The sequence below is a fragment of the Carcharodon carcharias genome, chromosome 20 (genome assembly GCF_017639515.1).
Source record: "Carcharodon carcharias isolate sCarCar2 chromosome 20, sCarCar2.pri, whole genome shotgun sequence".
NCBI lineage: Eukaryota > Metazoa > Chordata > Chondrichthyes > Lamniformes > Lamnidae > Carcharodon > Carcharodon carcharias.
The window spans coordinates 67,448,066-67,460,806 of NC_054486.1; the positions used below are offsets into that span (position 1 = coordinate 67,448,066).

Below are 12,741 nucleotides of genomic sequence, written 5' to 3' on the forward strand. Positions count from 1 at the left end.
TTTTATTTTTTTCACTTTGATTTTTGTCTAAGGTAAAGATTTATATCCAGTTGCAGTGCAGTTTCTAAGCTAGTATTTATGCAGCAGTTTGGAAATGGCAGAAAAAGAAGGTAGTCAACTTAATATATTGTGTTGCAGTAATTAGCGATTTCAGTTTTTTAAAATGCTTGGCAGTGCCTTAGAATAATAAAGAATGAATTATAGAATTTCCTTGTGGCACAGCCAATAAGTGTTCTGTGCATTATGGCACTGAGCCATAGAGACGATGGTCTTGGATTTGACCCTAACGTGTTGTGAGTTGGCCAATCTCAGCCAGTATAAGAAGTGTGGATACCACAATAATCCTCAGCATCATCCCATAAAGGGGAAAAGATTGGATAAGATGCCATTCAGCAAACCCTACTGGCAGTGCTTGCGCGTTTGTGTGTGTGCGCCTGGTAATCTTCAAAGTTAAGGTATCATTCTCAATGTTGGAAAGTGAATTGTTCAGAAATGTCCTTGTACATCAGTGACATTGTGAATGGGAACAGTGGATGAGGGCAGTACTTTCCGTTTGCAAAATCATTGGAACAGAACTCCATAATGCAACATAAGAGTAGGTTTTATGCACAATCTCTGCTTTCAGACTCCTTATAAACAATCAGTGCAACACGCTAACAAAGTGCAACAAATGTATAATTATAACTCTTTGTGACACAGGGATCACAGAGGAACTCAGTAAAATCAACTTTTCCTTTAATTAAAGAAAATCAAATAAACCATATACAAGACACCCCATTAAATCCTTGAAATCATTGCTAATTTCAGTAAAATGATTCTTTAACCAAAATTCTTTAGTTTGAGTTGAGTATGTTGTGATAAACTGTTATGAAAAGCAATCACTTCTTCTTATAGGGAGCGAGTTGATCAGGTTTTGAGAGAAAAAGAAAAACTTCGAATGGACTTAGAAAAGGCAGAAAAATTGAAAAACCTGATGGCCTCTGAAGTGGATGATCGCCATGCTGCTATAGAACAGCTCAATGAATGCAATCTCCGGTACTTGACATCTTTTGTAATTCTGGCATGTACACAAGGGTCTTGATTTTTTTTCCCGTTAAGGATTTTGCGGTTGTTATGAATCAATCACAATTATATTAGGGTGGTTGGACACTTCCCTGCAAGAGAAGAGGGGAGACTACAGGAAGCATCACTCAAGGTTATTGTCATGTATTTCTTTGAGCCTGGCCTAAGGAAAGTATTAGCAGAAGCGTAGATTCAAGCGTCCTTTTTCCTCCATCTTTGTTAGTAATCAGACTTGAGCTTCGAAGAGATAGGCCAGCTTAAACACAATAGTAAAATAATATATTGAGCACTACATGGTATATAAAGCACTCCTGTCCTTCTAACATAGCATATCATTCAACTTGCAATCTAACACATTTATTGTGTTATCTGGGCTCCATGATTTAGAGTAATTACCACTGCTCCAAATAACTATGGATGAACTATTATAAATAAATATATCAGTTAAGGCAGTTTGTGAAATTTAGATTGTGTTTAAGATGAATCATCTGCAGTCATCTTTTAGCACAAAAGAAGACTATTAAATCCAGTAGAATTAATCCAAGAGGACAACTGTTAACTCTTAGGATATTGTTCCCACAAGGGCATATTACATTGTCCCATTTCTCAGTTATAGAGGCCTAGTTCATTCAGAGAAATCAATGTTAGACCTTTGAATGAGAAGATGGTCCAGTAAAAGTTATAATACCTGCCCTCATTGGTTCGCATTGGGATTTATCAGATGAGTCACCAGATGATGTATTACATTGCTATTGAACGCTCCCTGTATTTTTTTATGTATCTGTGGGAGCAAGGAAAAGAAAATTCTGATTGGACCAGCACTTAACAAAATCGTTGAAAAAATTCTTACGGTGGCAATGTTGGGATTGAGGAAGAAGCCACTACACAGATTGTTAGAATGGATAATGCGGTGGCAGGTGGTATTGTGGGGAGATGTGAAGCATAAATATGGAGTGAGTCTGTTTTAACAATGTGTCAATTTGCCGCAAATCTTCAAGGGCTGAATTTTCCCCCTGTCGTGGGGTTTGTGCAGGGAGCGGGCGTGAACCCGATCGGCGCCCCCAATGCGTGCGCATGAAAGAGCGCAGAGAAATCGGTTCGACATGTAAATTTAAATAACGGGAAATAAAAATTTTTAAAACATGTCCCCTCATGTGACACTGTCACATGAGCTCGGACATGTGAAAGAATTATTTTTAAAATTTTTATTGACTTTTAAAACACTTCATGAAACCTTATCCCGCCCATGGATGAGGTTTCATGAAAAATACGAAGGCCGCCTGGGCTCTTCGCCTGCCTGCCAACCTTAAGGTTGGAAGGGTAGCTCAGTTAATTGAATTAATTACTATTTAAATGGCCTTAATAGACCTTTGACAGAGTCAGCTGCACGCCCACCGAACTGAAAATCCAGATGACGTGCAGTGATGTCAGGAAGCCCACCCGATGTCACCACACATCATTTTATGCATCAGCGAGCGTGCCCCGACCCCGCTCACCAACCAGAGAATTCTGCCCCATGTCAAGTCAGTGAATTAGTGCAGAATGAAAAGAAACTTGATTTTCTGATGAGTTTCATTGTACACTTAAAAATGTAATGGTAAATATTAAAATCCCACATTTTTCTCGTTAACTGGCCATTAAATGTTAGCTCTCTGAGCTGAGTATTCTGACCTATATGCAAGTTGTCTGAAAATGTTCTGCTGTTCTAAAGTATACTAAAACTAACCCAGCACATAAGCTGATTGCCATTGTTCATACTGTTGTGTTTGTTGTTGTTTAGCAAGCTGGAGCAAGAATACAGGAATCGTTTTGCTGCTTTGAAGGCAGACCTAACCAAAGAAAAAGACCAGATTTTCCATCAGGCCAGTAAACAAAGAACAGAACTTGAGAAAGAGATTGAGAAAATGAAAGTGGAGGATGGCTACCTCAGGGACCGACTTGCACTGTCATTGAAGGTGAAAATTCCCTTTTTCATCTATAATTCTATGTGGCTATTCATCAAGAATGAGGAACTGTTTAAGAGTGGTTAGATTCATATTTCAGAGCTATAGGCAATATGCCAAAGAGCCCCCTTTCAGCTGAAACAAACAGCTGAACATTACTGTTTAAACTGAAATTGTGATGAAATACTGAAAAACATTGAACACTTGGGTTATCCTTTCTTCATATCTGAATGCAATAGATTCCTACTGCACATCTTTATTACTTGTGAAACATATGTGAACACTGCTAAAACGTGTTGTGGTCTTCCTACAATCATTTTAAGTGCAGCAAATATTGCACTGTGCAGAGGTATTGGCAATAAATTTTGCATGGTGCACACTTTGCCCAAGTGTTGTTCCCCACTCTTCTGTGTACAGAGGGGCCAATGTGAATGTGAAGCCCACCCACTATGGATTCTGTTAGAGGTCTGCTTAAGGAAGGAAGAGCTTTGTCATGATTCCATGTTGTGGCAAATCAGTATAAAAAAAGTATAAACATTTGCATGTGCCTGCCGAGGCCAACCATACAATGATGATAACATGTGCAAACATTTTAAAGCACCACACATATCTGAACAGCAATATGAATGGAATGTGTAGTACTTCTGCGTTATAATCAATTCCTAATATTTCCTGTGCACACATATCAAAGATACAGTGGTTAACTCTTTAAAAGAATAGCATTATTTTTCCCACCTTGTTTCTAGTTAACTTTTCAAAGTACATTGGGTAATGCTGAATATCTTGCTAAAAAGCTAATTCTGTCTTGTGTATGCACAATTTTACTAAATTGTTCTTTCCAAAATTGCACTTAAACCTCAACAAATTCTGCAATGTCTGAGATTATTCAGATGCCTTTTCATATCTTAAAGGAGAACAGTCGGCTGGAAAAAGAACTTTTAGAAAATTCAGAGAAGGTGTTTGAGTTTGAGAACTTAGCAAAGAAGTTGCAAAACAATTTGGACACTATTTTGAAAGAGAAGGTAATGCTTGCGATTTTTCAACACCTAGGTCATGCTTTAAACTGGATGATACCAGAAATTTGACCTGTATTATAATCTTCAGTTATAAGTTTTGCCTTTTGGAAGGGAAAAAAAATTAGTCCTTTGTGAATAAAAAGTTTACTTTTCTCTGGCGAACATAATTAAATGAAACACGAGCAAAATTCTGCAGATGCTGAAAATCTGAAATAAAAACAAAAAATGCTGAAAATACTTCGATGAAAGGTCACAGACCTGAGTTTTTGTGAAGACAGAGGGGGTCTCCAGCTTAGCTAAAGTGGCGCCAGAGCCCCAATTCTGGAGGTTCCGCATCTGAACCCAGCACCCATCATTTTTGTCAGTGGGGGAACAGGGTGGATTTGCAGATCTCTGGTTCATGGAGACAGCTGCACATGTAAAAACGCAACTGCCTTCAAACAGATTGGAATTTTCATAACTGGAATGTCCAAAACACGACTTGTGGGCTTTAGATCTTTTAGAAGAAGATCTAAAGCTACTGCAGTTCTTTGGAGAGGTCTTTTTAGATGTGGTCCCAGGACACCTTTGGGGGAGGTCAGGTGTCCTATGGAAGAGGTCAGTTGCCCTTTGGGATTGTTAAAAGTATACATGAATTTGCATAAGAAGTGAATAAACTCAATGGAACTGTCAAGCTGCCAAGGAAACTCCCAAGCTGTCAGGATATTTAAATCTCATTGGAAGTGTCAAGCTCATTGCAACTGTCAAGCTGTTAAGGCATTTAAATTTCCTGGCCTTTAAATGTTTTTTTTAAAAATCTGGAGTTTAAAAAAAAATCAGTGCTTGCTATTTCATTCTGTTGACCTAAGGGCTATCGTTATAGAATTTTTGCTGCAGGACTGATTTTACAACATATCCTAATCACAGTGGGGTGTCTGTCAGTTCACAGTTTGATTGACAGCTCCAGATCATTATAAGGTCTTTCATGTGGGGCTGTGAATATAAGTGCATGTTTTTATAAGAGATTATGTAGTTGAAAGAATGTAAAAGCAGTGAATTTCTTTGAATGAATAAGAATGTTTGTCGGCAAGAGACACTCTCCATCGTTGTGATAATAGCAGACAAGGCCTGAATCCAGAAGTCCCAACCCTGAACACGGCACCTACCATTTTTCTTGAGGCAGAAATGGGCTTGGGTTGGGATTCGCACTTGCGCATTTCTCAGAGGCAGCTGCCCATCAAAGTTGGCAGCTGCCTCCACTTGTATGATTTTGATGTGAGAGGTGTCTGAAACTTGACGTCGGCAGATTAGACCTGGTAGGAGCAGCTATAAACTTTGTGGATTAATTTAGATAGCCAGGTATGCTTTTGGAAAGGTGATGTACCCATTTTGGATATGATCCTGCGATACCTTTGGTGGAGGTCAGATGCTCATTGGAATTGTCAAAAGCAACTGCCAAAAGTATTGAGATAAACTTTCAAAGGGAGATGTCAACAACAGTTGTCAAGTGGAGCTGTCAAACTGTCAAGATATTTAAAACTCCTGCCCTTTAACTCTTTGCGAAAACTGTTGGGCATGTTTTAAAAAAAAATGATTGCTTGCTATTTCACCCTGTTGACATAAGCCTTAGGGTTACCATTACTGAATTAATGCTGCATGACTGATTTCACAACAGTCCACTATCATAGGATGTTTGTCATTTCAGTTTGTTTGACAGCTCCAATTGGTTGTGGACTTTAAGAAGTGGGATTATGAATTCCAATGCTTGTTTTTATAAGGGATTATACAGTTAGATGAAATGTTTGTTGTTCTAAGGGATAATGTAGCTGAAGGAATGTAAACATAGTAAATGGGTTTTTATAAATGACAGTTTTTAAAAAAATAAAGCTTGCAATGGATATTTGGAATTTTATTTAATCTCAGTGTGGGTCCTGAAGTCTGCCTATGCTGGATACTGGGTGGGCTGACATGGTAGGTGTAAGGGCAAAGGGTGGTGGGTGGGGCATGGGTTGGCATGAATTGGCAATAAATTGACATAGGAGATATAAAGGGCCATGGAGAATGGGTAGGGGGCACAGATTGGCATGGAGGGTATGAGGGGCCATGGGGTGGACGGTGGGGTCATGAGGTAGCAGGAATAGGGTATGGGGAGCATGAGGGCAGGAGGGCTGTTTTATGTTTTTCTGTTTTTTTTTAAAACTTTGATACAGTGCTGGTGCACCGAGGCAGGCCTTCCACCCAGCCCTTCCCCGCAACCAGCATCCTCCCCGCTCCTTCTGAGGTTGCCTGGCCCAACTCCCAGTGGGTCCTGCCACCCCAAAATGAAAGTCCAACCTTCTAGACCCCTTTCTTCCTGGTCAGGTTTGTGGATCCGGGGAATGGCTCAACTTTGCACTCCCGACCCAGGAGCGATATCCAGGTATTAGAACTTTATTTTATTTAATTTCAGCATTGGTCCTGAGATATACCCATTGGTGAGTTGGCATGAAGTGTAAGGGCAAAGGGTGATGGATGGATGGGGGACATGGGTTGGTGCTAAGTTGCCATAGGGGCTATAAAGGTCCATGGGAAGGAGTTGGGGGGAGGGGGTGTGGATAGAGGAGCATAGGTCATCATAGGCGCTATAAAGGTCCATGGGGGGGATGGTGTGTGGGTAGAGGGGCATAGGTCTTCATTGGGGCTATAAAGGCCATGAGGCAGGTAGAGGGGCATAGAGGCTATATAGGGCCATGGGGTGGGTAAAAAAGCATAGGTTGGCATGGAGGGTATTAGGGGCCATTGGGGTGGGTGTCATAAGGTGGCATGGGGAGTGTGAGGGCTGGAGGGCTGTTTTATGTTTTTTTAAAAGCCTTTGATACAGTGCTGGTGCACAGAGGCATGGATGAGGCATGAAGAATATGTGGAGGGCAGGGTGAGGACTGGAGGGCTGATTTTTGTTTTTCTTTACAATTGGGATGAATTATCAGATTGCCAAGGTGGGCCTTTCACATAGCCTGCCTCTGCACCCGACAGCCTGTGTGGCTGCCTTCAAACTCTTTCCTGGGGCGGCGGGCTCAACTCCCATTAACACCCCTGACACCAACCACCGGCACCACCACCCCCCACCCACACCCCCACCCACATCCCCCTCCGTAACAAAAATTAGATCATCCCAGGTGCTTTTTTCGGAGTCGGATTTGCAGAGCCAGGAATTTTCCCAACTCTGCGCTCCAGACTCAGGAGTGAAAATTCAGACCATTAACTCTGTTTCTCTCTCCATGGATGCTGCCAGACCTGCTGAGCATTTCCATCATTTTCTGTTTTTATCTATAATTAAACGGAACTTGCTTTGAATATTTGGATTTGTAACAGTTGTGTGAATATATTCAACAAACATGGAAATACCATTCAGATCAATAGAAAAAATGCTTAAAAACAAAAAAACTGCGGATGCTGGAAATCCAAAACAAAAACAGAATTACCTGGAAAAACTCAGCAGGTCTGGCAGCATCGGCGGGGAAGAAAAGAGTTGACGTTTCGAGTCCTCATGACCCTTCGACAGAACGGAAAAAATGTTTAGTTTTTGAAGTAGGTTTGCTGGTCCTGTTGCGCTTGCACTTTTAACACTGCATACATTTTGATTTTTTAATGATAATATATTATGTAATGTGGGTCAAGGAAAACTGCTGACCAGATCCACTGTACACATACAAAATAAAGTTGAAAGTACTGGAAATAATTTTTTCTCTCTGTTGTTAACAGTTTGGAGACCTTGATCCAACAAGTGCTGAGTTTTTCTTGCATGAGGAAAAATTAACACGGATGAGAAAAGAATACGAGCAGCAGTGTAGGGTAAGTAAACTAGGGTCCACACTTAATATGACATAGCAAGCAGGACATGGCTACATTTTTAGGTTGTAAATTAAGCCAAAAATATCTTAACAGAAAGGTGTCTGATGGCATGCCATAGACCAACCTTCACATCTGTGCATTGGTTCCATTGTTTCTTTAATGTCAGTTTTTAAGTTTAATTTCCTCACTGTTTTGTGCTTCAAATTACTTTCAGTTATTTATCCTGGCAGAGATCAGTCACTTCAACTTCAGTAAGAAACTTTCAAAATGAACGCTGTCAAACCATGTACATGTTTCCAAAAACAACATTTCTGAATGACAAATTACTAAAAGTCCAGGGTGTTCTTAATGGCCTGCATTTGCCTTGCGTGCTCATCAAAAAATGGGGTGCCTCATACATTAATTGCAAGGGCTTCTATTCCATTATTCTTTAGCTTGTGTGTGACCATCTGCACTGTGCATTGCAAGTGAATGTACCACTTCCCTGGTAACAGTCATGAAGCTTTCATGTTATGGTAGTTCACTGTATGCCCATTATTTGCTGATGCCCACATTGCGAATTAAGGATTGGATCCTGTGACCTGTAGCTTTAGCTCATGACCCTTCTGTAGATTCTCAGTGGAACGTTAATACAAAAGTGTGTATATCTCCATCAGATGAATTACTGAGAACATGATAAGCATGGAAAAGCAGAGATACCAATGCACATCCAACCCATAGTATCCAGGATCATTCTAGTCAGCCAAATTCTTATGACCTCTAGATTTAAAGAGGCATCCACATGGAGCAGCTGGAGCAAGAACTTTTTGTTGAGCAGCTAGAGGATGTCATTGAAGAGTGTGAGGAGCCCTGAGCATGTAGGAACACAAACACCATAGGCAGCTGCAAGAAGCATTTGGCAGACTTTCTCCTAATCACCTCAAGCACTTACGCCATTGCCTTGCCACCCTGTATCTGCCCCATGCTATTGAGTAAATTACAATTCTCAACATTTGTGCTGCTATCCTACTTTTCTGATGGATTGACCACTCAGGCTAGACAGTTGGGAATTTGAATGTGATTGAAACTTATTTGGAATAGAGTTTTTCCAGATGCTAATACAGAAGGAAGTGAAGTTGAAAAAGGGTATTGGGAAGTGGTAGCGAGTGAGACAAGGAGATAATTGGAGATATCTTTGTCAGTGATAGAATCACTGGAGTAGGAGGATCACGGGAGATATCAGTGGCTGTGAGGTGACCATAAATATGGATCATTTATATAAATAAATGGGGGAGGTGATGGCATAGCTGTATTGACACTAGACTAGTAATCCAGAAACCCAGGGTAATGCTCTGGTGACCCAGGTTTGAATCCCACCATGACAGAATTCAATAAAATATTTGGAATGAAGGCCAGAATTTGACATCCCACGGGTGGGTGTGCGCCAACCCGAACAGCATAAAATCACGTGAGGTGACATCGGGCAAGTGCCCCGATGTCATCGTACACTCGTGTGATATTTCGCTTGGCAGGCACGCACGGCAGTGGGAAGAATGCCTGCTGACAAGCGGGCAATTAAGCTAACTAACTTCTCAATTATAAGCGATTTTTTTTGTGGCCCATCCAACCTTACCGTTGGTGGACGGGCCCATTAGCTAGGCAGCCTTTATATTTTTGATGAAACCTCATCCAAGGGCGGGATGAAATCTTTATTAGTATATAAAATAAGAAACACCTAGATCAGCATTTTTATGAGGTATGCTTTCAGGTCACTGATTGTGCTGTATGTACATTTTTTGCAGCATTTTGTGCTTTCCTTTGTTATTTGGAGGTCTGCAGCTCCCTGAGGCATCTGCCTGTCTTCAGGGAGCTCAGTGAAAGTGCTCACCAGCACCCAAGGTGAAGTCGGCTTCCGCCCTCTTCCTGCCCCACCAGCAATGCTGAGCCTTTCTCAGAGCGTGTTTCATGCTGGTTGGTCGTTAATTGGTTAGCCAACATGAAATTGCGGTCAGGGGACCATTTCCCATCCGCTCCTGGGCCCAGTGATCGCACGCACCCGACAAGCGCAAAATTCAGGCCTAAGAATCTAATGAAGACCATGAAACCGTGTTAATTGTCGTCACAACCTATCTGGTTCACTATGTCCTTCAGGGAAGAAAATCTGCCGTCCTTATCTGGCCTGGCCTACATGTGACTCCAGACCCACAGCAATGTGATTGACTCTTAAAATGCCCTCCGGAATGGCTTAGCAAGTCACTCAGTTGTATCAAACCAGATGGACCACTCGGTATCAATCTCGGCACCAGAAACATAAACAGCAAACTCAGCCCTGTAGACCCTGCAAAGTCCTCCTTACTAACATGTGGGCTCATGCAAAATTGGGAGAGCTGTCTCACAGACTAGTCAAGCAACAGCCTGACATAGTCCTCCTCATGGAATCATACTTTACAGATAATGTCCCTGACATCACCATCCCTGGGTATGCCCTGTCCCACTGGCAGGACAGACCCAGCAGAGGTGGCGGCACAGTGGTACAAAGTCAGAAGGCAGTTGCCCTGGGATGTCCTCTACATAGCCTCTGGATTCCATGAAGTATCATGACACCAGGTCAAATATGGGTAAGGAAACCTCATGCTGATTACCACGTACTGTTGCCCCTCAGCTGATGAATCAGTACTCCTCCATGTTGAACACTACTTGGAGGAAGTACTGAGGGTGGCAACGGTGTAGAATGTACTCTGGGTGGGGGACTTCAATGTCCATCACCAACAGTGGCTCGGTAGAACCACTACAGACCGAGCTGACTGAGTCCTAAAGGGCAAAGCTGCTAGACTGGGTCTGCAGCAGTTGGTGAAGGAACCAATAAGAGGGCAAAACATACTTGACCTCATCCTCACCAACCTGCCTACTGCAGATACATCTGTCCATGCCTGTATCTATAGGAGTGACCACCGCAGAGTCCTTGTGGAGGCCAAGTTCTGTCTTCATATTGAGGATACCATCCATCGTGTTGTGTGGCACTACCACCATGCTAAATGGGATAGATTTCAAACAGATCTAGCAACTCAGGATTGAGCATCATTGTGGGCCATCAGCAGCAGCAGCAGCAGAATTGTACTCAACCATAATCCGTAACCTCACAACGCAGCATATTCCACACTCTACCATTATCACCAAGCCAGGGGATCAGCCCTGGTTCAATGAAGAATGCAGGAAGGCATGCTAGTAGCAGCACCAGGCATATCTAAAAATAAGTTGTTTACCTGGTGAAGCTACAACACAGGACTACTTGCATGCCAAACAGCATAAGCATCAAGCAATAGACAGAGCTAAGCAATTCCACAACCAATGGATCAGATCTAAGCTCTGCAGTCCTGTCACATCCCATCGTGAATGGTGGTGGACGATTAAACAACTCGAGAGGAGGCTCCGCAAATATCCCCGTCCTTAAAAATGGGGGAGCCCAGCACATCAGTGCAAAAGATAAGGTTGAAGTATTTGCAATAATCTTCAGCCAGAAGTGCCGAGTGGATCGCCCATCTCGGCCTCCTCCGTAGGTCCCCAGCATCACAGATGCCAGTCTTCAGCCAATTTGATTCACTCCACGTAGTATCAAGAAAGAGCTCAAGGCACTGGACACTGCAAAGGCTATGGGCCCTGACAATATTCTGGCAGTAGTACTCAAGACTTGTGCTCCAGAACTTGCCACACCCCTTTCCAAGCTGTTCCAATAAAGCTGCAACACTGGCATCTACCCAATAATGTGGAAAATTGCCCATGTATGTCCTGTACGCAAAAAGCAGGGAAAATCCAACTGGCCAATTACCATCCCATCAGTCCATTCTCGGTCATCTGTAAAGTGATGGAAGTGGTCAATAAATGGTGCTATCAAGCGGTACTTGCTTAGCAATAACCTGCTTATTGACGCTCAAATTGTGTTCCAGCAGGGTCATTCAGCTCCTGATCTCATTGCAGCCTTTGTTCAACCATGGACTAAAGAGCTGAACTCCAGAGGTGAGATGAGAGTGACTGCCCTTGACATCAAGGCAGAGTGTGGCATCAAGGAGCCCTATCAAAACTGGAGTCAATAGGAATCAGGGGGAAAGCTCTCCACTGGTTGGAGTCACACCTAGCACAAAGGAAGATGGTTGTGGTTCTTGGAGGCCAATCATCTCAGTTCCAAAACACCACTGCAGGAATTCCTCAGAGCAGTGTCCTGGGCCCAACCATCTTCAACTGCTTCATCAATGACCTTCCTTTCATCGTAAGGTCAGACGTAGAAACATAGAAAATAGGAGCAGGAGTAGGCCAATCAGCCCTTTGAGCCTGCTCCGCCATTCATTATGACATGGCTGATCATCCAACTCAGTAGCCTGCTCCTGCTTTCTCCCCATATCCTTTGATCCCTTTCGCCCCAAGAGCAATATCTAACTCCTTGAAAACATAAGTGTTTTGGCCTCAACTACTTTCTGTGGTTCACAGGCTCACCACTCTCTGGGTGAAGAAATTTCTCCCCATCTCAGTCTAAATGGTCTACCCCATATCCTCAGACTGTAACCCCTGGTTCTGGACTCCCCCACTATTGGGAACATCCTTCCTGCATCTACCCTGTCTAGTCCTTTTAGAATTTTATAGGTTTCTATGAGATCCCCCCTCATTTTTCTGAACTCCAGCGAATCCAGTGGGGATGTTCGCTGATAATTGTTCAATGTTCAGCACCATTCTCAAACCCTCAGAAACTGAAGCAGTCCATGTCCAAACACAGCAAGACCAGGACAATATTCAGGCTTGGGTTGACAAGTGGCAAATAACATTCGTGCACACAAGTGCCAGGCAATGACCATCTCCAACGAGAGAATCCAACCATTGCCCCTTGACATTCAATGGGATTGCCATCGCTGAATTCCCCACTATCAACATCCTGGGGGTTA

The 12,741-nt window shown here is 42.6% G+C and overlaps 1 protein-coding gene across 3 annotated transcripts in view; it reads left to right on the forward strand.

The window, feature by feature from the left end:
- The window catches only part of nin (ninein (GSK3B interacting protein)), a 189,578-nt gene that overhangs the window by 124,963 nt on the left and 51,874 nt on the right, over nt 1–12,741 (forward strand). For all 3 annotated transcript variants that reach the window (XM_041214930.1, XM_041214931.1, XM_041214932.1), the window contains exons 10-13: nt 895–1,035; nt 2,843–3,017; nt 3,917–4,027; nt 7,742–7,831. In XM_041214930.1, coding sequence (XP_041070864.1) covers nt 895–1,035; nt 2,843–3,017; nt 3,917–4,027; nt 7,742–7,831 — 517 coding nt within the window. The remainder of the gene's footprint in view (nt 1–894; nt 1,036–2,842; nt 3,018–3,916; nt 4,028–7,741; nt 7,832–12,741) is intronic.